A 27,765-nucleotide genomic window follows, 5' to 3' on the forward strand; every position below is an offset into this window, starting at 1 on the left:
GGTGTTTTTTGAAACCTGTCGGACCACCAAATACCTGCTAGAAAAGAGCTTTCCTGCGGTTTCTGTTTAGGCAAAGGTCTTATGGGTCACCGCTGCTCAGATCAATACGAGTATCCGGCCTTGATATATTGAGTCGGCTTTGCTGAAAATAGGAAACCGATGGCTTTATTCAACTGAATTCATTTTTTTTGGGGGGGGGAATGGATTTGGCATGCTGGTGGCTGTCTTCCTGAATAACTTACTGCCCAGACTTTGAAAGAGAACCCCGAGGACCATTCCACAAAAGGCTTATAGTGCTGCAAACATCATTTCAGAGAAAAAAAGAGTATAGCAAAACCAGGGCTAACCTTGCTAAGGTGAAGCTGATTAGAATGACATACTGTAGCCCGAGGCACCTGTCAAAGTTAGGGCAGTCTTGACAATACTTGTGGCCCCATCACTCTTGAACACTTCTTATGGTTTTGCGATTTGACCATAATGGCAGAAAATACAAAATTGAACTCCCTATTATTTAATCTATTAGTCAGTTGTGACTGATGTAAAACTGGCTCATATTTGTGACAGTGAAATGTCACTGTTATATTCAAGATGTGGGGCATAATTGTAATGTGACATTTACTATAAGGCGTCCTGATTTGAGTGACAATACAATATAAAAAAGTAGTGCTGCAGCCATTCACTGTGACACAGGAGTATACTGTAAGAATATACTGTAGGTAAGTAAAAATGGTCACTTCATTCTAGGTGAAATCTTCCCTGACACATTTGCCTGCCCGCATGATAGATGATCCTTAATGAGACAAATGATTGCAGCCAATTTGAACCAGAAGAGTGACTTTAACCTGCCCGATCGGGTCCATTAAACAGCCACTCAAAGTTCAAAATGAGTCTTTATTGCTTTTAATGTTGTTCTGACGAAATGTGTTTAATGTGTGCTTCTGCTCCAGTTTAAGTTGTTTGGATTCTGTGGACTAATAGTGGACAATCAAAACAACCTGCCGAATGAATCTTAATGTAATGTAAATGCATCATGTAATGGAGTGTAAAGAGAAGTTGAAGCACCCTTTCATTTGCAGAATAGAGTACATTTATTTTGTAAATCTGACTTCATGAGCCAGCCGCTGTTGTATGTGTGTGTCCTGATCCTGCTACAGCTAGGGAGCTTTCCCACACATCACTAGGGTGTGGGCTATATTCATGTAAAAAAACATGCACAATCAGCATATATTACCTATACATATTTTTTTATATAATCTTACACATTTTGCATCACCCCCACAGAACCCCCCCCCCCCCCCCCCCCCCCCCCCCCACACACACACACACACTTGAAACAAGTTCCCACGGCAATGATATAGAGTTTACCTGTTTTCGTTGGCTGCACAAAATGAAATAAGAAAAAAAGGTCTCAAACTTTCTCATTTTACAGCTAAACAGTACACTACAAGATCTTTCTGAAAACATTTGAGGTGAAAAATAGGCATTACAGTAACAGAATATTGATTCATATTTGATCAGCGCTGCCTAGTTTGACTGTTTGATCAGAGTTTGCGAGTGATTGACAGCTGCTCAGAGACGGCAGGCTCTAGCTCAGCTCTGATTGGTTGTTTTTCTCCGGTCTGTGAAATCTTACAGATGCCATTAGGAGCACCGGAGGACACAGAGACACATGATTTTTTTTTTTACAGATTACCTGTCTCATGCACTATACTGTCAGGATATACTGACCGTTTTATAAAAATAACTTTTTTTTTAATCATATTTGCTCCAATTAAACTTACTGCAGCTTTAATCTAAATTTTCTGATGGTCCACATGTCCATAAGCACTTTTAATTGGTGCTCCATCGATCAAAGCCAACACAAATAAGGAGTATGCTAAACTAGACTGGTAAAATCAACCTATAGTTAGCACATGCTAGATGCTTAAACACAACAACAATAAAATGCAAAGGAATTCCACACTTGATTATCATTCATAATGAAGGTGTGTGTGTTTTTAAAGTTAATATGGACTTCTACTTTCCTGGCAATTTTTGTTTTTTCAGCAAGAGTTGGATCAGGTTAATTTGACTTTATTGTTCGATTTCTGTGTCATAAAGTTATAGTTAACTGCAAACTTTACTGATTCAAAATAACATTGGTTCAGCTGTTATAAAAGTTCAAAACATTCAGAGTTTGCCAGTGATTGACAGCTGCTCAGAGACTGCAAGGCTCCAGCTCAGCTCTGATTGGTTGTTTTTCGCCTGTCTGTGAAATCTTGCAAATGCCATTACAGGATAACTTGAGGTCACAGAGACACATGATTTTTTTTTTTTTAAGATTACCTGCCTCATGCACTACTATACTGTCAGGATATACTGACAGTTTTATAAAAATAACTTTTTTTTTAATCATATTTGCTCCTATTCTACCCACTGCAGCTTTAAGTAATTGATTGTTTGGTAAACTGGACATGCTGCTTTATTTGTGTATTCTTATTTTGTTTTCTCTTAGTTAATATAAGCTATAGCTTATATATAGTGGAGCAATAGGGATCTTTAAAAAAAAACTTTTTTTTTACAAGGAAAAAAAAAAATCCAACAGAAATAAATCGGCTTAATGGACAGAATTAGAGTGGTCTGAATCCAGGGTAGGATTAAAGAAAAATTGTGTGAAATAAAAGAGCGAGTGATCAGGAATGACTGTGCGTCTGTCTGAAGGGCGGGAGGAGAGAGAGAGGAGAGAGAGAGAGAGAGAGAGAGAGACAGGAACACATTTCCATCCAGAGCCTCTCTCTCTATCTCTCTCTGCTGCTGCGCGGCTCAGCTCAGCTCCCTATTGTTTAAACTGGGGAGGGAAAAAAAAAATAACACTCTCGCTTGTTCCTCTCTGTAATCGCAGCCACAGTGAGTCATTTTTTTTGTTTGATCTGATGCTCGATTTTTTCGCCTCTCTCTGTGTGAATGAATGCCGCATTCATTGTCATCAACTTCTTCTTCTTCTCCGAATTTCTCTCCACTTAAGACTTGAGCTGCATCATGAATAGTTTGGTTTTGGGGGCACCTTTCAATCGCATCCCTCTGGAATGGTGGGGATTACGCAGCCGAAACCCGGGGAGCATGTAAACGCAAATGGAGTTTGGGATTTATTGCAAAAAAATAAGGGAAAGATGACCGTCTTCTCGTTGTGCTTGCTCTTGTGCGCGGATCTACTGGATTTAGCCGTCGGTAAGTCTGACCCTTCCTTGCACACACACACACACACCTCTCTCCGTGCAGCAGCATCCCTTTTTTACGACCCATGCATGCTTGTGCGTGGGGGTCTAACAATAGCTCCAACTGTCAATGAGTTGATTCCTATGTGACAGTGAGATACTAACTGGCCATTCGCAGGACAGACAGCCGGATGGATGGATGAAGGCGATCGGTGCCAACTTTCGTGCCAAACCAAGTAGAGAGAAATCAGTGAATAATGGTTGGATTCAGTTCATCCTGCACAATGTGTAGTGTCGGTGTTGCTCAAAAAGGAAGATGCAAGAAAGAGGGTTAGCAGGAGGCCTGGTTATGTATTAAGTCTTAATTCATCTGCATTGACTATATCGCGACCAGCATGCATGATGACAGACTTCTTTCTGAGGCGCCACACACACACACACAACTAAAAACACCACGCCGAAGCGCACTCCGAGGCGTTCTGGTTGGTCATCGTGGCTTTTTCAGATATCAACAGATATTAAAGTTGTTGCATTGAAAAGACATGAAAGTGCGTCTTTTCTCGGATGCAGATCTCTCAGATGCTTTCAGTATAGCTCTGCTCCGCACAGCGGTGGCATCAGTGTCGCGTGTTTTTCTCTCCTCCTTCCATCCTCCGTTGACGCGCTCAGATGTTGGAGGAGGATGAAAAAAAGAGAAACACATCATTGATCATTTCTCGTGGAAATTTGAATTCAAATAAATGCATCCTAATGAATTGTTATAAGCTTGTCTTCTACACGATTTTCTATTTTAGGGAGGCAGTGGTGATGCGACTGCATGGGTGATGCTTATACTGCAATATCCAAAATGTTTGCAACAGATAAGGTTCCCTGGTGGCAGTATTTTTAAGCATGTTCCTTTATGTTATATTATATGCTCACATATGGTCCCTGTGGCATTTTTTGCAGAGGCGCTTTTTTTTTTCCACATGGTGTCATACATCAGGAGCTTGCATTACAAGCTGCACTGATTCCCCCTCTGAGGGATATACAAAGAGTATGTGAGGCTCCTTTTTTCATTCTGCTGGAGTTGGGCTCACACTCTGGTTCTGGTGTTTGAGAGGACTTCAGAGCAGAGTAGTTCACTCCTGCCTACAAGAGCAGCCAGCCTTACAAACTAACCTGTTAACCTGCAGCTGTTAGCTGAGGATTTTGTTGTTTTGAAGTGTTTTTGACCTTCGCTGACCCATATAGGAAATCATTACACCAGTTGGTCTTAACATAATGTTAAGTGATAAAATGCCTCCTGGGTCTGCCCAGCTCAGATGATGTTGAACTATACACACACAGGCCTTTTATGTAGGACTGCCTCTATAATGTAATCATGCTCATTTGAAAATGTTCACAATAGCTTAGATTACTTTGCTTTGATTACATTGCACAGTTGAGTGACTGTAAGATTTCCCATGCAGGCGTCAACATTGATTGCCATGTAAACAAACAGTGAAAGGCAGAATTTAACCAATCTATTGGAGGGCTTTGAGTTGTAGTGACTTTCAGTCACACTGTGTGGTTTTTGTTGGCTGTTGTTGTCACTACTGTTTTAGCGAAATAGATTTATTCTGTGGATACACCTTAGCATTTAACTTTTAATGTCTTTTTTTCCCCCCCAAGTGGTATTCTTTATAATTAAGGTGTTATTAATAACATTCTTATGTAGACAAATAACAATAAAAAAAATACATTCACAGAGGTTTTAAAAAGGTGCCGAATAAAAGTATGGCTTTTCCTAAAAAAGTATATTACGATATATTGCGGGTCCAAAATTAATGTTTTGTTTATCTCTGTGGAAGATATCTGATGTTTGGTTCCCACTTCTAACAAGGCTTGTGAGCCAATAGTAAAACAACGTTGGCATCACATGGTATCTATGTGTGGTGAGTGATCACGTTGCCAGTTAGTGCGGAAAAAACGGACAAATGGTGTAAATTAGTTTGACACTGGTGTTTACATCAGGCTGCAGGATAAGTTAATCTTTGACAAGTGACAACTGATGTTAGCACATATTAGCTATCTTAGCTTAATGTTAATGTTATCTATAGCACCTTTAAGTGTCTTGATTTCTTCTATATATCACTTTCAATTCATACCAGTATACAATTAAAATGTCTGTGTTTAAACAACATCAAGGTCTCTATTTCAATGTGTGCACCAGTGTCTTAAGATAGATTTTGTTCCCTAAAGAGAGGACCTGTGGTCACTGATTCCACTCTCATCTCTATCTTGAAATGTAATGCATTTAATTTTCCCCAACCGTTTCTTTCATGTCAGCAATATTTTGAGACGTGATGCTGTATTTATGAAACTCTTTTATAATCCCATTCACCATCCCTCTCTGCCAGATGTGTTCTTCCTTTAGAAACGTGGGTACATGCAGCTGTGCCTACAAGCTAGACTCAGCTAGTGAATTCAGTAGTTAAGGATTTATGTTTGGCTGTGAAGCACGTCACAGAGTGACTGTTTCAAGAGCAGGCTGTGTCTGTAGGCTTCATGTTTCTCAAGGAGTTATAGTTATACATGATTTATGCATGCAGATTTATATACAGTATGCACTTTATATGTGTGTAGCACACAGTAGAGTTTAGTCTTTCTCCAGAGATGCAATGTCAAATCCCCCCAAAAAATGAAGTCTTTAGTACATGTTCATGTTCTGCATGACCTAAATGGGTGGTGAGGGATGCTCTGAAACATTGGCATATTTGTCATGTCCATATTCACAACATGTAGCCGTGTCTTCAGCCTCCGGTGCACCTGTTACATCTGATTGACTTTTGCAACATCAGTGCAGACACACCATTATGAGGATTGATCCCACTAGAGTGCTTACTCTGTAGGTCAAACATTCATATAGGAATCCAATCCAATCCGAGAGAGCTGAACAGCATTTGGTCCTCAACTGACAAGGATTACTTTGCACTCTGAACTTTAGAAACATATAACATTGCAAAGAAACAGGAAAAACATTCCTGTTGGTTGAAGAAATTGTTCGACATTTTGGGGAAATGCGCTTATTCACTCTCTTGCCAAGAGTTAAATGAGCAGATTGATACCACTCTCATATCTGTCCAGTAAGGCTACAGCCAACATAAGCTTAGCTTAGCTTAGTTTAGTTTAGCATAAAGATCAGAAGCATGGGGAAACAGCTAGTCTGGCTCTATCTGAAAGTAACAAATTCCGCCTATCAGCACTTCTAAAGCTCACTAATAAACACGTTATACAGTATCTCGCTTGATTATTTCTTACAAAAAGCCAAGTATAAAAAGTTACATGGGGTTATGTGCCAGGCCACTTCTAGTCCAGGAGCAGCGACTTCCTGAAGTTTTTGCTGGTTGCCTGACAACCTCACGGTGACAACAAGACATACGGGAATTAGAATACAGCTCTTAGCCAAGAAATGGTCGTCTCTTAAAGGTAACTCCCAAGTTGTGAAACTCCACGAGATGGTTAAGGTTAGGCATTGACCTCAAATGGTTAAGGTTAGGCGTTGACCTTGAATAGTTAAGGTTAGGCATTGACCTCAAATAGTTGGGATTAGGCATTGACCTCAAATGGTTAAGGTTAGGCATTGACCTTGAATGGTTAAGGTTAGGCATTGACCTCAAATAGTTGGGATTAGGCATTGACCTCAAATGGTTAAGGTTAGGCATTGACCTTGAATGGTTGGGATTTGGCATTGACCTTGAATAGTTAAGGATAGACATTGACCTTGAATAGTTTGGATTAAGTATTGATCTTGAATAGTTAAGGTTAGGCAATGACCTCTCATGTTTGGGGTTAGACATTGCCCTTGAATAGTTAAGGTCAGGCATTGACCTCTCATGGTTGGGGTTAGACAATGACCTTGAATGGTTAAGGTTAGGCATTGACCGTTGAATGGTTAGGGTTAGCCATTGACCTCGTATGGTTAAGGTTAGGCATTGACCTCTCATGGTTGGGGTTGGGCATTGACCTTGAATGGTTAGGGTTAGGATAGGTTGCCAGGCAGAGAGTCTCACAAGAGTTTTTGCAACTTGGGGTTACCTTCTAGACACGACCCAAAGAAACACTCTCGGATAACAAAAAAACAACTCCCCATAAATTGACCATTTATCATTTTTTGTATGTATTAAACAAACAATACATTACATGCTAATAGGTGAGCATTAGGGGTGCTGTTTGATGTTTTTTGTAGCCTTCAGAGAGAATTAGACGCGCTCTTTCCAATCTTTATACCAAGCTAAGCTAACTCTCTGCTGGCTGTAGAGCACATTTCCCAACAGTTAGAGCTATTGCTTTAAGCTAGGGAAACACCAACCAGGTCAAATACAAGTGTGGAAGTGCCTTGAGTTTGCTGTAGTGTCTCACAGGAGATGTCACATAAAATAAAAGTTGCTGCAGTGGTTCAAATGAAATGATACTTCTTTAAAACACTGAGCTAGGATAGGTATAACAACATAAAAACAACAGAATGCATTTACAATTTAGTAAACTATTATCAACCCAGTATGGAGGTGGCTTGTCTGTTAGCTAAGCTGCACCAGCAACATTCACCGTTGTAATTACAGAGACAATACAATACTGAAGCATACCAAAAAATGTGTGAGGCAGATGTGTGTGTGTGTGTGTGAGAGAGAGGCTAATCACAATTGCTGCTCTGAGATCACTTGCTGCTGTTCAAGAGATAGTTTATAGTTCACTGTTAAGTTTTGATTTATGACTTCTTGTTGGGGAGAAATTAATATACCCAACACCCTAGAATTTAATTGGGATGAAATAGTGTTATTCTTCTGGGTTTCTGTTAGATGTGATGGGCTGATTTGTTCTGCAGTCCCATTTGTGATTTTGGTGGATATAACAGGTGCATGTGCATTTTACGTTAAGGTGCTGTGTAGGGTAACTTGATGGATTTTCTTTGTCCCTACAGACTTCACCATCACCATCCTCCAAAACAGAAAAAAAAATCCATTCTAATAAGTTGGCACAAAGTGGTATTACTGTCTGTGTTATAACACCATTTAGACTTGCTTCACAGGCTTCAGAGATCCTGCTAAGATTAAGAACTACAGATAAGAGTGTTCAGAATTGAATTGAAATGATATCAAATTTCAGCTTTTTGACGCTTTTTCTCTGGCAAGGGCAGTTGGCTTGGTGTTTCCACTCATATTAATCCTCTGGCCTAGACCATTTTCTCAGATCAGTCTTGACTAATAGAAATCAAAGTATCTCCAATGGTGTTTCTCATTTCCATTTCTAAGAGCAATCTGTGGACGAAGAGTCTTACACAGTAACACTAGATATGTCCAGCATAATTCTTGCTGAAGATAATGCTTTTCTTGAAAGCCTCATGAATATTACCCTCCATGTTTACTCTCACAGCAAGTGACAATTTGCTGTCCAATGCAATCAATTATGCGTCTTCACTCGGATGCTCATATTTATATATCTCGCTTTAATGTTTTCCCAATTAGTGTTGCAGTGAACAAAAGAAAACAGTCCTTGCGTGTCCTAGGCGAAATCCAAATTGCGAATGGGAACTGCTCTAGGTTCAGGTTTGAACAGCTGCATGTAGGTTCAAAGCGCAATGCAGTAAAGTACAAGGTGCTCTGGTTTTATGTAGATCAGCAAATGGGACAGGCAGGCTCTTGTGATTTTCTACCAGTCCAGGAGAATCTGGTAGGAATGTTACAGGGATGATGAGAAAAATAATCTATGTTCATGGACTCATGCTCAATGTGTCAAAGGTCAAAGGGATACTGAGCATTATGGAAAACAGACTTAAACAAGCTCGGTCCAATACACTTTTGTGGTTGTTTGAGTTATTGCAGTTAAAATACAGAGAAAACAGTCAATAGGGATGTCATCAGAACCGATAGTTCGGTACCAAGTCAATGCCAAAATTCTGAAGATGTCACGGTACTCGTTTTTCTACAGCATTGCAGGTACCATAGGTACCGTCATGGTTCGAGACTAACTGGGGACGATAGAAAATGTGTTTTTGACACAGTAAACTCACTATCGGCACATCCAGGGGACACAACCTGTTTTTTCCCAGATAATGCTACATTACGAACAACAAATATGTGTTGGAATCATCAGGACTAGAGCTAGTTAATGTTAGCTTTTAGCTCCGTGCAGGACTGTGCTGCTTACCGGCTGCTAACAGCTAACGTTAACTAACTCTCATCATGCTGACTTCAACACGGGAGGTGCCATTGATTTACATTATGATGCTTTCAGGCTCTACTCAGTAAAAATATATATTGGGCCAAGGTATATGCTAACATTATCATGATGTGTTTAAATATAAATCTTGTAAAATGGAGTTTATGGCGAGAAACTTGAATAAATCCAGTTGTTTGAAGGAGATGTTTTCATATCACTATAAAATAGATAATAGAGATGGAATTATGAACTGTTTAACTTCCTAACAAAAACCAGTATGCAGTAATAAAGGGTTGTATGTTGAAATACATGTTTTACTTTTGTTTTTTACTGTGACATTGAATTAGTATTGAGAATCATGGAATTTTATTTTTTATTAGCATTTTTTATGGTATTGACTACAAAATTTCAGGTATAGTGACATCCCTAGGAGTGAATATGGTAAATGGTAAATGGAGTCAATATAGACACATAAATGACTTAACAACTACAGGTGGTTGGCACATCAACTAAACATGACATGACATGCCTGCTATAGACTCACTGTAGCCTTTCATGTTTGAATTTTCTATATTCTTTAAGCACAAGTTTATTTTAAACCCTTCTGCTCCACTGCTGTTATGAAGCATCTATGAAAATATCTCGGCTCATACCACAGTACCGTACGTTGGCTTGTAGATTGTGGATCATAGCAGTGCTGACAGATTTAACAGGCACTGGATCTGCTAGATCTGATGGTTTCCGGTGCACTGTGACTGTCTGCTACACTGTGACGGCCGGTCTTGACTCACAGGAAGTGAGAAGAGATATTGGCTGCAAAATGGGTTGTGGTTATGCCACTATCTAACAATCACTAGGCTTTGCATGAGCACTGCAGCTTTCAGCAGTTATATAAAATGATTATACTCAGATTAGAAGCAGTCTTCATTGTTTTGCTATGCTATTGTTTGTTTGGTCAGCTATTGTGACTGTTTAAATACATGTACTGTATATGTGCATTTTTCTTACAGCATGTGCTCCCATTGGCAGGAGTATATCACTGACAAAGTACAATGCAACTGTTTGATACATGTATTGATTTATTGTTCACAACTCTTTTCGAGACTATTTTTGTTGTCCCAGACCAACCTTGGCTCAATATGCCGTACTTCTGAAACAGTAGAATTTAATATCACACCATCCTCTGCAGCTGATAGGATTTAATTTGTCTTCAAACTCTATTATGTATTCTACTGATATCTGTGATGCGACTGAGTTCAAACAATGAGGTGTTTGGAATTTGGAGAAAAATACTCATTCATTACTTTCAGGTGGTAACTTTATCAAAAATAAAAGACTGCAACTCGCTCTGACCCAGTGGCATGTAACACAAAACTGCTTTCAAGATTCAAGAACTTTATTGTCATTACGCAAGTATAACAAAATTGTGTTTGCCCTCAAATGGTGCATTGTATTGAAATAAGGAATTAATGAGGCATGAATGAGTCTCTGGTTGACCTTACACTAGTTTAGAATGCTTGGACCAAAATTAGGGCTTCAATACCACGCAAAGGTGGCCTGCATCTAATAGCTTCACTGAAGAAGAAAAATAAATCTATGACCTATCCCGTACAACAGTCACTATATACCATGTGTGCAACTACCAATTGTCTCCTTCAGTGATCACCTTCAATTAAAGTATAATTTTTGTTACGCTCACCTTTTAGTCTGGATCTTTTGTAACTTGAAATCCCATTTAATGTGATGAAAGAGCCATATTAAAAACTTGAAACAGGTTGACGACCCTGAAATGACAGCTTTTGTTGAAGGGCGCCAGCCAGCTTTGTGCATATAGACCACTGTGCTAAAAATTAAATAGCTTTTACTGAAAAAATCGAAATGACCTCAAAAGGTCTATGTGGTGTCATGCAGTCCCTGCAGTACGTCAGTGAATATTTGCAGTTTATCATCTGATTGTTGAGTAGAGGAGCTATACTGTAAGTGATTAAAGCATATTTAGCTCCTGTATTGTGGCGTATTTTTTAGTGAAAAGTAGTAAGTGGATGGGATATAATTATTAGATGGATTACTTGATTTGACTAGATTGCCCAAAAGCTGGTGTGGCTTAGGGGATACAAAGTGTTGGTTCCCACGAACACCGTCCTCACCTGCATTGTTAAATCAGGCAACATAACCTTGTATGATACATTCTATACATTCCGTTCTCTTACAAATGTCCAGCAGCACGTGTCAATTTCTGCTCGTTACATGCATACAGTCTCGTCAAAATAAACTTTCGTCTTCACAGGAAACAATTTGGTTAGGTTTAGCCAACAAAACTACTTAGTAAGGTTTAAGAAAAGATCATGGTTTGGGTTAAAATAACTATGGAAGTGGCTTTGCTTAAGGACGGAAGTCACGTGACAAATAAATCAACGATTTCTGCTTCCACACAGGACATATGGGCCTCCTGGGCGAAAATCCGGTGATTTTTGACCCAACCGAACTCCTCATTTTGCAGCATTTGTTACTTTTTATACTTCCTGGTTCACGATTATATGGATTAAATACAAAATGATTCTGTGGGATATATACAAATTAGAGTGCATTACTTCTTGTAGATAGGCTATAGCTAGGAACAGAGTATGAGAACAGCCTGAATCAGGAGAACAAGGGAGCAATTAATAAATTGGAGCACAACCATATGCAAAATATAATCAAAGTTTACACACTTCTCCTAACCCATGATACTCCACTGCTATATAACGCAATGTTTGGACATAGCCCTGTGTACGTATGTGAATCCACCGGAAGGTCATTCATTCCTATGGGAACCTCCGTGATCTCCAATATGTTTGCAAAACTCCTCCTTCCTTTTTTTTTTGTCTGTAATTTGCCTCAAGTACGTTGAAAAAATTTAGCTTTTGTGGCAGATTACTAACAGACCTAGATGCTTGATGAATTTAACTTTATAAATGTGACTCGTCTAACGTTAGACTGTGTGGCGAAAATGTACACAAAACAAAACCCTGTAGAAACGAGGCATAATGGTCAAGAACAGTCAGGGGTGAGGTTAGCTATAGTCACAGCAAATCATTGGTGCATTTATGTATATGCTCCTGCGTTCTCGATGAAAATATAAAAAGGTATTTGAGGATTTACGGGAAGAGAAAAGAGAAGGATTTGATTCATACACATCAAAAAATAAGTTCATATAAATTTGTTGGTAGACGTCTCAGTTGCAGGGATCTCAGAGGGTGAAGTAATCCTTTAACTTTGGTTTAAACCTTTTTTGAGAAAATCCCATTGTGCCATTTCACAGAAAGACTGAATCAACTTGTTATGCTATTATTTAACAAAAGTCAGACACTTATGCTACAAATTTTCCAACAGCGGGTCTGAAACACTTTTACACCTCTCAACCATGCATGCATTTGCCTTTCGCATTGAGGTGCGGGTGTTGATCTTGAAAGAAATTCTGGCTTTTAGCTTCTTCAAAGGCATCCATCCCAATAGCGTGACACCCTGAAATGTCTGAGACAGTGATAAGCCACATGTGAGAGAATAACATATTCTGAATATTAGCATACATGCCAACTATCTGCTTTTCAGGTAAATGTGTGAAAACCAAATCATCTCTTTGACATTCTGGATGGGCTAAAGTGTGGTGTTTGCAGTAAGCCAGTCATTGGGATACCATTAACATAATTTATTAACGGCTGCTGGCGTCTTCAGCTATGGGGTTTTGCATCCAAGATGACTTGTTGCCTGGTAGCCTCGGGCCCATAGGGGTCGACCGCGGAGCGTATGTCTCCCACAATGCAAATAATGCAACGGAATCTGTAACCGTCGTGACAAATCTGTCCTCCCCCCACCGCCACCACGACAGCCTCTTGCATGGAAAGCGGTAACGGGGGGGAAAAGAAGGAAAATGTACTTTGCTTTGTCGATGTGGCTGAAATACATTTGCGTTCTCCAGCAGTGATGCTCCAAATGATCAAATGATAAAGCCTGTGATTAGTAGAGACGACCAAAGGCTTGGGGCAAGGAAGTTCAAACAGCGCAGTAACTTCCCTTTCTACCCCTGAAGTCCCTCATACGCAGATGTAGGCTGGATTGCTGATGTCTTTGGCTTGCGTGGGAGTTTGAAGCAAGTCTGATTCCCTCAGCAGCTGGTGCTTCGCAGAGATAGCAGAAAGAGTAGAGAAGATTTGCTCAGTAAGGTCTCCCAAGATGTGATCCAGAGAATGTATAGCATTCTGGTCTGGGATCTAAAGTTACCATATAGTATCACAGTGTCATATGTTCCCTAGCCAGAAATGTTATCCGTAGATGGTATATTTTTTTTCATGGATATATCGTTTTCATCATTTTTTCTGAAATTAGCAGCCAGAAGAAGCAGGGGTTTCTTGACAAGCTTTATCAGCAGCTTTACTGTATTCTCCCTTCACTGTTTCCTACATGCTAATGTGGATTATGCGATTTTGCTTATCGTGTTCAAACATGGCTGCTGAGTAATAACAATTGCTCTGCCACTGTGTCCCAACATTAGCCTCCTTATTATTAAAGACGTTGATAAGTGCCTCGTATACTATACATGACACTTATCTCTGCGTTCGTGGCTCATCGCGAGGGGGGGGGGGGGGGGCTTAAGCTTCCAGGAGTAACACTGCTATGAGCAGATGATTTTTCACATAGAGACGTTCTGAATCTTTGCTTTCTTTTTGCTAGCGATGAGCGTTTTTCCAAAGAACCTGAGCTAGAGGAATTATTCAAAGCTGTCACCGTGACCTCAGTTTGAAAAGATAAAACACCACCTGTCCTTGTGTTTTTCCGTGTTAGCATACAGTACGTACAGTCTATCAAGGTTATGTCTTAAAGAAACATGGTGGGGTCAGCATAACTTGCATTAGCAGTAAAATATACCAAACCTGAGATAAGACTGGGGATGCATTCAGGAAAACTAAATGGGGACATAACACTGAATGATTATAGTCCAAATAAGTCTGTTTAGTGAGTAAGCCATTGTAGCATGCCTTTTCTTTATGTAGAATTATATGGAGACAGTTGATTTTATTTATTTATTTATTTTTTTAAAGTTATTTTTTTGGGGGCATTTTTCCATTTTTATTGAGGACAGTGGATAGAGTCTTGAAAGGGGGGAGAGAGAGAGTGGATGCGGAAAGGGCCACAGGCCGGATTCGAACCCGGGCCGCCGCGGTCAGGACCAAGCCTTGATACATGGACGCCCGCTCTACCAACTGAGCTAACCCAGGCGCCCAGTTGATTTTATTTTTATAACTGACCAATCCTCATAATGATATCAATATATGTAATATATCTTTTCTAGGGCTGTCAAAGTTAACGTGATAATAACGCGTTAAGGAAAATTTGTTTTAAAGACACTAATTTCTTTAACGCATTAACGCAACTTGCGGTTTTTGGGTTGTATCAGGCTCAGTTTTAAAGCTAGAGTGAAGATACTGGTATCATATGAAACTAGAAAACATAAAAAATCCATTAGTACCAACCATGTGCCAATACTAGCTTGTTGCGAAGGAGGATAAATAATGCTCCAAAATTACGCAAAATTTTGGTGAGGAAAACTGCCAAGGCCATTTTCAAAGGGGTCCCTTGACCTCTGACCTCAAGATATGTGAATGAAAATGGGTTCTATGGGTACCCACGAGTCTCCCATTTACAGACATGCCCACTTTATGATATTCACATGCAGTTTGGTGCAAGTCATAGCCTTTTTTAAATCTCCCTTTAAGATACATTTTGAACAGATAAAAAATGTGTGATTAATTTGCGATTAATCGTGTCGTCTATCTCTACTCTCATGGAAGAGTTAGGAATCCTATTCTGCCCTTCCCTATACTGTCAGTATGTAGTAACTGTAAATGTCCCAAATCACCGCTTTGCCCTTTTGGTTTGATTCTTCTGTTTCTTATGTCTAGAGCTATTCAAAGCCTTCTCCGGCAGTGAATGCAGCATCGCAGAGGTTTCATGAAAAATCCAGATTAGGCGTGAAAAAAAGGGAAGAGATGAGGGGAAAGGAGGGGGGAGAAAAAAAAAAAGCTCTAATCTGCACATTGACGTCACTCTGGTTAGGCTGAAGCTGTGCAGATGGGGGTAAGGGAGGATTGTGTGGGCTATGCATTTTATGACAACAGATTATTTCCTTTCATGCACGCTGACGTCCTCCATATGAGCCACAGAGAGACTTTCTTCCCTCGGGACAGCATCCCCACGTTTTCTATCACCAAAAAAAAAGAAAAATCAGGAAGACATCAATCTCCAGTCACAGGAGCAGGTTTTAGTGAAGTTTCACAGACAGAGTCGGTCTACGATAGGACAAGTCTCTGTGTTCACATCTGTCATTTACGATAACATTTATCAGCAAACCTTTGATCCACCGCAGAACTTGTCTTGCGAGTTCAGAGAATTAATCTCCCGGGCACGTGACATGAATTATACAATAATGGAAACTGCCGTTGCATATGGATCATAGCCTGCATTAGATATGATTATTTTACTTCAAGATGGGGCTTAATATTGCGAGGGTGCTTCATCTTCTGGGGTGATTACACTTAACTTTTTGCCGCTTGCTCCTGAATTTTTATATAAAGCACACAGTAGATGATCTAATTTATTCTCGCCCAATACAACTGTCAGCGTTAATTCAACTCTGAAAGTGAGTGTGGCTCATGCCTTCTACCTGGTAACACTGATACAGTCCAATATTCTCAGCACGGAGGAATGAAATATCATCAGGGAGCAGCTGCGACGACTCCTCGCTGTTGGTTGCTTGTATTACTCTTGTGCCTGGAGGAATTAACCTGTAGTATATAATGTGAGTTCATTGTGTTCAGGTATGCAAGCATGAAGTTCCAAGCTGTTTGCACTTACAAACACTGCTGCTTGACCTTAACACAGTTATCTTTGCAGAGTACAACACTCATCGGCCATTTGCCAGTATCTTAAACTATGTTGAAGAATCTTACACCCTACGCAAAGTGGCGGCCAGCGCAGCGCAACCACACTTTCCAACCCTCCCGATTTTTCCGGGAGACTGGCGCAAACCATTGGAAATAACGGGTTTCAGAGCACAGTGGTGCTGTTATCGCATTGTATCTGAAATAGCCTTCAGGAATTGAGAGACAGAGGGAGAAGTGGAGAGTACTAAGAAAAATAAATACTCAAGCAGGGGCAAAAACTTAATAAAAACTGATGAATATTATTCTATGCTAGAGATTCCTATAAGTTTATGCCAGAGGGGCCAATTATTCTGTATTCTTTCCTGAGAATTAAAGGTAAAATTAAAAGTTTAACATTACATTATTGTTGCAGTGTACATAGTAGATTATCATTTTGTTATTTTCAGTCTTTTTAAGTCACCAGAATGTAGGAAAAAGGTCTCGGAAGCGAATTCTCTCTTTTTTTAAGGTCTCAAGGTTTTCAAGTATGAGCGAAACTGTCATCGCAAGTTTCAGACCGACGCAGTTTTCATTTTCAGGCCCAGCGCCCAAATGCACTTGCGCCCATCTGTGTACCCATGGGCGTGTTGGTGTTAAAATGAGGTGTGGTCACATGCATTGTTGGCGCATTGCTCTCTTGAGGCAGCAGAAAGCGATTGTGCCATTGAACAACAAAAACCTGGTTTAAAGTCTGGCGCAGTTTTTTCCTGCTCAAGGGCACATTATTCAGATAGTAAGATGCGTCTACATAGGTGGGTTCACAACACACGTACTCTCCACTTGTTACACACACAGGCAAATGCAGCAGTGCTCCTCTGCCTCAGTTAAAAACAGTGTCGGCGTGAGAACAACAATTTTTTTTATGTAAAGGAATAAAAAATAAATTCAGGCAGTAGGTGACAATTCAAAATATAATAGAATATAGTGAAATAAAGCTCTCATGCAGAAGTGGAGCTGGACAAATAGGGCTACTAAACTTTTCTTAAATAATATTTTCTTTGTTGGGGCTTGGATAGCTTTGAAATGTGGAGCAACTATATGTCAAATCTTCTGGCCGTGTCTTTGTTTTAGTGCGAATGCCGGTAAGGGAACAAGCTCCTGTGCTCCTCTTTATGTTTAGCCATAACCATCCACAAGTACAAGTCTATAACAATTTGTTGCTCTGTCAAAAAAAATTGCATTAAATTTTACTGTGCATGTACCATTGTGGGACATACATATAAAGACCATCTGCTGTATCACTTTTAACCTTGTGCAGAGATTTGCCGGCTGTGCCAGAGCTCACAAATTGTATCTCCAAATGTGTAAAATTAGCACTAAACTGTTGAAGCATTATAGCTCATCTTGTTGCTCTGCAGAACAAAGACAAGAGAAGGCAGAGGCGTACGAGTAGATGATGCCATGGTGTTGTAGTACTTTTCTAGGGAACAGCGCTTAAATTAAGTTTTCTTGAACTTATCATCTTGAGCAAAATTAGGCTGGCTGATGTTATGGTGAATGTCCATATCAATAAATGTCATGTGTGGCATGCTGCCCAGCTCTAGTCCTAAAATGTATTTGTTCAGAATTTCAGAGCAAGTGCTTCTCAGCATCTTAGCAGCTCCATCACCATTCATTTATCACATCTGGAAAGAGTTTTATGTTGTAATACTTGGATAATAATCCTCAAATGGTTTCTCTGACAGATGTCCAATACTCTGTAAGACAGTGCCCGGAAGATACTTTGCTACCCACAGATGAACAGTAATTTGATTTTCTAATTCAAAGAATTTGATTCATTCTGGTTTATCTAGAACATGATATTATGCCAAGTATATTGTTATACCCCAATAACACAACAATATCTTATACTATTAAACCTTTTTCATTTTTTTGTTTGCTATGGATCCCATGGCCAGAAGGTCTGTCAATATGAATTCTAGCCATTTACAGCACACTGGACGTCTCTTCCATTTTCCTCAGAAAAATATCAAGTGGTCCAAATGTTATGTGAACAGAGACCTCGCTCTCTGAAATAAAAAAATATGTATATACATATATATTTCCACTCAATTGTATCCCCTACAAAAAAACTGCCAGGTTTAGCTGTTGACATGAATTGACATTAGCTTTACTGCTGCTGTTGATGGCATTTTATTTACAATTACTCAGCACAATGTAGGCTGTGTGTGAATAACAGCGTACAGTATGGCACTGTTACATGATCAACTGAAAGATGAACTTTATTAAACGCCCCCAGCTTGCAGAAAAGGACAGGAGTACCGACAATGGAGCAAAGCAATACAGTGCTGTGGACGTGGACAACAGGAAAACCTATTTTAGCCACCTAAAAGAAAGGCTCTCTTAAAAAGTCTACATCCATTTAAGTGTACTCTATATTTAGAATATTTTCATCACTTTATCTTGCCAGACAGCCTTTTTCTTCTCATTTCCCATGGGGAACTGATCTGAAAGTGAAACTTATTTATGCTCTCTCCAAAGCCAGCAGGCTCAGATTTCAAAAACAGTATAGATAAGTTTCACTTTCAGTTCAGTTCTTCATAAGAAAATATTATAAATATACCGTACACTTAAAACGGATGTCGATTTTTTTCGGCGGGCCTTTCTGTAAGGTGACAAATAAGTTTGTTTGCTGTCCCCACTTCAAAACACCCAAATTATCCCTTTAAGTGTATTGCTCATAGATCCAAGCTTACTACCTTTAATATTCAAGCTTTATTTACACTGTTTGATACCCAGGCAGTGATTTACCTTTACAGTTTTTAATACTGCTTCCTATATTCCACTATCTCTAATATTGTATATCAGTTTATGAACATATTTGGTACAATAATATGGTGTCAAAAAACTTTACAGTTGATAACAGTTGGCAATGTAAAGTGTGATTACACTTTACAGTTGATTACAGCTGGCAATAGCAGATTTTAGAGAGTATCACTCTGGAAACACACAAAAAAACCTGTTAAATCCCAGTGTTTTTTTATTCTTCTGTGGATAAAATGTTGTGAATCATGTAATCTTGTATCCCTCATGCTGGTTGTCCTTAGACAGAGGGTGGCCATGCCCAATAGGCTCCCCTGTGTTATTGGACCTCTCACTAGGTTGAGATTCTATCCAGACTGTAATGAAAGTGATGAATATGTGGTGGGAATAGGGAAAAGGAACGCTGGCGCAAAAATCTTTGGCTCTGACGCAGCAGAGTAAAGTCAGCCCTCGGCCATGGATCAAGTTTGTGCTGAAACACCCCCACTGGATTGTGCTTAATCAAACTTAGGGAGCAGCATGGGGAAGCGATGGTAATAGGGAAAGGGAGTAGGCGGAAAATAGCCTGGAGAGCTGTGCACTTTAAGTGTGTAATAAGTAGATTGGCAGACTGGGAATCTCTCTTTCCATGCTTTCGTCATTAACTAAAACTAAACTCTTTTGATTAAGTCAAGGTTGTTGATGACCAACAAACAAACAAACAAAAATATCTTGATTGGTACAGATCAAGCCAATTTTAACAGATGTGTGTTGGCTCTTTAAAGCTTGATCTGTTTTTGGAATTAATGAACTGCAAATAGATAAAAATCCCAACTTTCTGTTCATGCAATACACATTTACCGTGTATGTAAGCAAGCAATGGAGACATAGATGTATTGGGTTAAAAGCCAATTGATTTCCTTCTGAGATGTTTTTGCAGGTACAAAATGCTGCTGTTGGTTGAAAATTCTATTTGAACCACAGTAGTGAACTTTTTTTATTCATGCTGGGGGGAGAAAGGCAAAACCTTCCTGCCTCAGACTGACCTATCTGCTTTCATAAATATTACACAAAACACCATAGAAAACTCTATGATAGGCTTTTTTTTTTAGCTGTGCAGATGTTTTATATAGGGATAAAAAAACTATTATATTATACTAATTGGATTCAACTAGACATTGGCAGATCTTCCATAGGAAGGAATCTGGATTGGGATCGAAGGAATTTTTTTACATTCTTAAAGTCTGTGTAAAGGAAATTCAGAGATTTGTTTCTAAACACATTATAAATGTTGGAAAATAATTACTGAAAAAATGTGCAAAGACTGTGAACATTGTAGTACTGGATTGTGGAGTTAGACCGTTAAACTATTTTTTGTTCAGGATTTTTTAGGCGGGGCTGAAATCATGGCTCGATGACGCAGTGGAGCCATCCTTAACATAACTGAACCCGTCTTCAGAAACCTGGTTTTTGAAAGGAAAAACAGAAACCCAGAAAGTTATCAAAAGTTATCTTGGTTAGCTCAGTCGATAGAGCATTACATGACTGTTTTTGTATTGTATTGTATTTTAATGATTGTAATCCATCCCATGTCCTATGTCTATTTATTCTTTTTCTGTATACTTGTAAAAAAAATAATATTTAAAAAAAAAAAAAGAAAATGACAAAAGTGTCAGAGTATGGAGTACCAGGGCCACGAATGTCTTTGAGACTAACAGGATCACAAAAGCAAGCACTTTGCGTTGAAAGCGTTTTTTGACCCAACCACCCACCCTGACCTCATCCATATGCAGCGTTTGTCGCTCTTTATACTTCCTGGTTCATGACTACGTGGATTACATATGAATTGATTATATAGGATATAGACGAATTACAGTGCATTACTTTTCGTATAGCTATGAACGGTGTATGGGAACAGCCTGCCGAATGGATGGTGTTGGTGCTGACAAAACTCCAACTGCTTGAGCAACACCAATTGTGATCTAGCTCCTGGAACCTTAATGGTGTTGCCTTCACTTTGTTTCACCATCTATTTATGTAGTTATCTTGTCAAGCCTGCATAATATTTTAACCGTATGTATTAAATGTTGGTTATGCACCTGTTTGGCAAAAGCGACGGCAAAGTTGAATTGAATTGCTTTCCTGTCATTTCAGCAGTTTGATTTACGCACCCACTCAGCTGCACAGTTTCCTCATGTGGCTGCCTCTTCCAAGGGGAGTTGAATGTAAGAGAAAGCTCACATTAGTCCTCGTCGCGGCTGACTGAACATCAGGCTACATTCTGCAGGATAGTGAGACCTCCATCATGTCATCATGGATAGAAAACGCCAGGATGCAGTCACATCGTAGATTCAATAGGGTGTATTATGAGTTTTGTTTTGCCATTTTATCTAATCCCCTTTTCCCATGCAAACCCAATGAATATGTATGCCCAGCCTTCGATTTTGCACAGTAGCAGGACTAAAATGAGAACAAAAATCAGTGCACTTTGACTTCATTGAAATTCAGTGGAATGTACTTGATATCAGATGTTGGACATCTGATGCCACAACAACAAAACAGATGTTATGTAATTACAAGTAACCCTGTGTTGCCTTTTTATTTCTTTTTTTTAAAAACATAGAGGGCAGTGCTGTATATGTCGGACAGCTGAGCATGAATCAGTGGCAGATTGTAGTGTTGGACTGGCATTCTGTCATTTGGTTTGAGGGAAGGAGCAAAGGTCGTTGCTTTAGAATCCTACATAACATCGCCATCACAGTTGAGAGAAAAAAATGTGTAAAAAATAAGTGCCATTCGCAGTTTTAGAATATGGAAATGATCTGCTACTGGCATTTTCTTTCTAGAATTAAAGTGCAGTGTGAAGTAGACATCTGTCACCCTCCAGAGACAGTGAGTCAGGCGATGTATGTCTCATCTCTTCTATCCATCGCATTCAGCCACTGGACCACACTGGCTGCTATCCGTGTTCGGGAGGATAATCTGAGAATAAAGAGTAAAATGAATCGTGCCAGTTGAAGGGCTGGAGTATTCATAATTCCTACTCTTTAACCATGAGGCTACACAGTGGTTAATGTTATTTCTATTGTTTAAGCCCGGCCCCATGAGGAAAGACATCAGCTGACGAAAGGATTATACTATATTAAGCCAGAAAAAGATCTGGCAACAACAACATATTCATTCTTTTGTTTATGACCGTGCGCCTACGGGACAAATAGCTCTGGATGCTAATGATACGCCCACTTGAGATTCAAACGGCACCTGCTCAGGTTAAATCCACATCCTAGCGCTATTTTAATTCTTCCAGTTCAAAAGGCAAAACAAAGCTGTATGACATAAGCTGTTGTAAACGCAGTCTTGGTAAACTCACTTATTGCAGTAATACAACCAATGTACAGGCAAATCTCACTCAATCACGCTGAGTTAAAGGTTGCGAAGGAAGAGTGGTGGCAGCCTGCTGCTTTGCCTGCCATTAGACTCCGAACACATGCTGTAAAAATATAGCTTTAACATAAAAGAATAATATATCCTTACACATCACACTCAAAGACACAATGCCTCTCTTTTTAAACAGTTTTCTTATCATTATAGATATACAGTAGTTGACTGCAATATGTATAGTAGCTATTCTGTATAAAACAGTATTTACCAGAGATCACTATATATTGCAGTGTAAAATGGCAGTAATTAATTTCAATTCATAATACTTTTTTAATATTGGGACTGGGGAGAACTTGATATGGTTTAATATAAGCCCCTTGGTTTGTTTCCTCCCCTGCACATATCCATGGAGGTCTGTTATTGTATGTCTTTTACCATTATGCTTTAATTGTGCAAGAAAATTAAAAGAAGAGCAATTGAATCAGCAACTTAACAATCAATATGGTATCATTCCAGAAGGACCCTGCCAATTTCCATCCTTAACTTAAACTTATCCATATAATATATATATATATATATATATATATGTAGTATATTTCATCTGCAATAATCGTTTGATTGTCCATAGTATCGCGATTGATCAGAAAATAATCACACAATTTTATCCGTTCAAAATGTACATTAAAGGGAGATTTGTCAAGTATTTAATACTCTTATCAACATGGGAGTGGGCAAATATGCTGCTTTATGCAAATGTATGTATATAATTATCATTGGAAATCAATTAAGAACACAAAACAATGACAGATATTGTCCAGAAACCCTCACAGGTACTGCATTAAGCATAACAAATACAAAATCGCAAGTTTTGTTAATGCATTAAAGAAATTAGTGGCGTTAAAACAAATTTGTGTGTATGTATACAGTATATACTATATATATATATATATATATTATATATACTATATATATATATATATATATATAGTATATATATGTGCAATGGACACCCTCCCTCACTGGCTTAATCAATAAGCTGATTGCAGTGTTGCATTTACATTCTTACTCATAAACAGATTGCAGGCATTCATTACTAGTGAGTAAAATAAGCCTACTGTACTGTGGCCCACAATAAATAAGTATCAAAGAGCAAAAGTAAAAATGGTAGCTTTTTTTTTCTTGATCTATTAACTCACTTCCACTTTTCCAGTACTTCAGTCTGAGCTAATAGCCGCTAATAGCCTGATAGTTGGTCAGTAATATTCTTATTAGCAAGTCCACTTATGAGGCTTCATGCAGAAAGAGCGGAAATGGCAATGTCCTAATATCAATTAGTGGCTTCTATAAAAAGGCAAAATCAAGGATATTGTTTGACAGAATAAAACATAGATCCAATGTTTGCATAAATCTCCATATATATTCCACCAAAGTATTTCCGTTAATGCGATACTAATTAGTTCATTAGTCATGCTATACTAATTGTAATGATTATAACTACTTTTGTCAAATGCTTTTACAAAGCTGAATGTATCGCGGATTTAACTGCAAATCCCCCAAAGGCTGTGATGCTGTTGTAGAGGGGAAAATGTATTATTAATTTTAACATTTAAGGTGACATTTCCATCTCATACTAGACTCATTCCTTCCTGGCACTGGTCACTGCTGATATGTTTACTTTGTGTGCTAAAAATTACATTTCTGACAAAGATCAGCAAAGTATAATATCGCAGCGGAAGGTATTGCAGAGTTAAATATGGAGTAAAAAAGGAATGAGAAGTGGCGGACAGTGACAGGATTACAACATGTGACCAGAGCACGCATTCACAGCCCAGTAAAGAAGGTTAAATCCTACAGTAGATCAAAAACTGAGGGGTTGTCAAGGACATAAAGTGATGAGATGAAAAAAAAAGAAAATGAGTGGGTGTAATTATGAAGAGAGTAGCGAAGGCTGTGACTTCATCTCAATTGCCACTTTTGCAAAAAGCAAGGTGATTTTGCACCAAGGTTATTAAGTGATTGCTTTGTCCTAGAACCCACTGCCAAAAGCCAGTCCATGAAAAAGCGTGAGACAATATATGATAAAATATTAATCATTTTGCAAAACAAATGTTGTGAACTTGCACGAATGTGAATAATTGTAATGTGTACTGCTGGTACGTTTCGGCACATTTACAGTTGTGTCTGCATATTTGCTTTTTTAAAATTAAGATTCTCATTCAATTAATTTATTCATCATATGGAAGTAGTTAAGGCAAATAGCTGGAGAACAAATCAAATGTAGATTTAACAAATGAAGCATAGACCATCGCTGTGAGAGAATAGCAATATTGGGAGTGTATTGCAGAGTGATCTACTTATGTGTTAAATGTTAAACGATGCACAGATATAAAGATTGGATGTCCTGAAGTGGTCAGAAATCACTGTGTTCTCTAAACACAGTTTGTCGACAAAAATCCGTTCTGTCATTCTCTTTGGACTGTGCCGAAGCAGCCATGGCACATTCATTACATATGAACGGCACATAATAATGACAGCAATTACCACAAATGTTGGAGCTGGATTCATTATGGAAAAGAAGCTTAGGCGTAATTGTTTTTCACGTTTTTGTATGCTTCTTAAATAGGGGTTTGGGGAATGAGATGGCCCAGTCTCATAGGAACTGAGCCGAATGGAGAAACATCAGACCAACTATACGCTGCAAAATGTCACATCTTTTTTTTTTTTTTTAAAAAGCATCCATTCATTCATTCATTCATATTAGAATATGTGACATATACTGAAGGTTTTACCAAGTTTGGCATATAATGCATCATTAGTCATCATGCAATATTCAATGTTGTTCTTAGTGTTCTGAGAAATATAATTATATTTTAAATTTAATTTAACTCCTGATTGATATTTAGAAGACATCATCTCGTTATTCACAGTATCATGACACTGTTCTCCCAAGAGGAAAAACAGAATCAGTCATTTGTGAAAATGACTAAAAACAACATACAGTATGTTTACTTTTAACCATAGACTGTATAAAATATGGACATAACGTCACCTATAGGTTTCTGAAGAGCTGTTGTGAAGCTCAAAGTGGGTGGCTAACAGGCAACAACAGCTGTCAGTGTGTCAGTGTGCTGACTTGACTATGAATTACACCAAACTGCATGTGCTTATCATAAAGTGGGCATGTCTGTAAAGGGGAGACTCGTGGGTACCCATAGAACCCATTTACATTCACATATCTTGAGGTTCGAGGTCAAGGGAACCCTTTGAAAATGACCATGACTGTTTTTCCATGCCAAAATTTAGCACAGGTTTGGAGCATTATTAAACCTCCTTCACGACAAGCTAGTTTGACATGGTTGGTACCAATTTCTTACATTTTTGTAGTTTAATATAATACCAGTACCCTCACTCTAGCTTTAAAACTGAGCCCACTACGACCTCCGGAAGATTGATTGCTTTAATGCATTAAAGGTCTCATATTATGCTCATTTCCAGGTTCATAGATGTATTTTAATGTTGCACTAGAACATGTTTACATGCTGCAATGTTCAAAAAACCCTTTATTCTTCTCATACTGCAGCCTGAGTCTGCCTGCCTCAGAGCCTAATTCAGCCTCTGTCTGAAAACCACTGATTCACAGCCTGTCTCCTCCCACTCTGCTCTGATTGGTCAGCGTTTTCTGTCAATCAAACTTCCTCAACAACAACAGCGTCACCCTCCCCCTCCCTCCCGGAGCAGCTCTCTCTCTCTCTCTTTCTCTCTCTGAGAGACGAGTGGAGAGATAGCAGCTAGAATAAAGTTTATAAACCTGGGCACAGCACCAGCGAAAATAAAGTCCATCCACTGGGTCTTCAGAGGATCCGAAGTGGGTACATGGTGCAAGCTTTTGTGTGGAGTATTGCAGCCAACAACAGAACAAGCGGGTTTTCCTTTCAGCATGTTTACTAGTAAACAGTCGAAATAACAATGGCGGACGCAGCTTGCTGAGCCGGCTACTCCGTGGGCGGGGTTACCAAGCCGGGGTATGGGGTGAGGGGGGTGCTGTTCTGTTTCACTGGAAACAGGAAAGCCATATATGGCTTGCATTTCTGCCTAATGACGTCAGAAGACTAGGAAAAAAGCGAATTTTTATTTCTGCACCCATTTCCGGACAAACGGAGGAGGAGAAAAAGAGAGAGGATGGTCTTTTATGATACTATGGTGGCCTGTAGACACACTGGGGACAGATATTGATGTTTAAAAGACATGGAAAAGTGCATTTTGCATAATAGGTGACCTTTAAAGAAATTAGTGGGCGTTAAAACAAATTTGCATTAACACATTATCACGCTAACTTTGACAGAACCTAATTTTAGGTTTCTACAAGAACATGTTTACATGTTCAACGTTCAAAAAACACTTTACTTTTCTCAAATCAGCTGTGCTCTTTTCACCCTCTGTCGGAAATGCTCTGTTTGAGCTCCTGCCTCCTCCTCCAAAAAAAGCCCACTTTGCTCTGATTGGTCAGCTGGCCTACTGTGTTGTGATGGGTCAACTGAACCAAACTCTTCGGACTCTACTCCAGCTCTGTTCAAACTAGCTTTGTTTGAGGCCATTATGCAAATGTGTTACTTGGTGACATCACAACGTTACGGAAGAATAAGCAGGACTTCAATCAAGGCGTTTCAGGTAGTTCAGGTGCAGTGTTTCTGTGGGGGAGTGTAACTCCCTTTGGTGTGGACTTTGTAACTTTGCAGACCTTTTACTTGAACAAAATACTATATAACACACTGAAGGAAAGGGAAAAGCACAAAAGCATAATAGTTCCCCTTTAAAAAGACTCCTACACTACATTCTTGAGTGACATCATCTGTATCAGTGCTATCTGCCTGCCCCCTCCAATGGCTCTGGAGTCTACAGAACCAGCTGCTTGATTATTTTCCCTATAAGCAACCATTTCCCTCTGTGCGTTTATGTCACTCCATTTCCTTTTTCATTTGCTCTGAGTGTGTACATGTAGTAACTTCCAGTGCATTAATTTTATGCGTAGTAGATGCCCAGATACGTTTGCTCAGGTAGAGTGGAATTGCTGTGTTGTAAAAAATTTGGGTAGCTTGTTACTTGATGAGGATTTCTATTTCAATATCGCCAAACTGATTTCCTTTTGTTTTCTGTCTCCACCTTCTGTAGATTCCACCACAGCATGTTTGAGCTCTGCCTCAGTTTGCCCCGAAGGAAGTCTTTTTGCTTAATTAGCTGCTGCCTTGGTAAATTAGATGCTAATTTCACACAGACTTTGGGCACAAATACCATGAAAACTATACAGAGGC

The 27,765-nt window shown here is 39.1% G+C and overlaps 1 protein-coding gene across 4 annotated transcripts in view; it reads left to right on the forward strand.

The window, feature by feature from the left end:
• Positions 1-2,755: 2,755 nt before the first annotated feature.
• igsf21a (immunoglobin superfamily, member 21a) overlaps positions 2,756-27,765 on the forward strand; it is a 238,025-nt gene continuing 213,015 nt past the window's right edge. For 3 of the 4 annotated variants that reach the window (XR_012594339.1, XM_074639254.1, XM_074639277.1), the window contains exon 1: positions 2,756-3,207. Coding sequence is in view for 3 of the 4 variants with exons in the window: in XM_074639254.1 (XP_074495355.1) it covers positions 3,066-3,207 (142 nt within the window). In the remaining variant the exon portion in view is untranslated. The remainder of the gene's footprint in view (positions 3,208-27,765) is intronic. The other variant, XM_074639267.1, reaches the window with a different exon arrangement.

The sequence above is a fragment of the Sebastes fasciatus genome, chromosome 1, assembly GCF_043250625.1.
Source record: "Sebastes fasciatus isolate fSebFas1 chromosome 1, fSebFas1.pri, whole genome shotgun sequence".
Taxonomy (NCBI): domain Eukaryota; kingdom Metazoa; phylum Chordata; class Actinopteri; order Perciformes; family Sebastidae; genus Sebastes; species Sebastes fasciatus.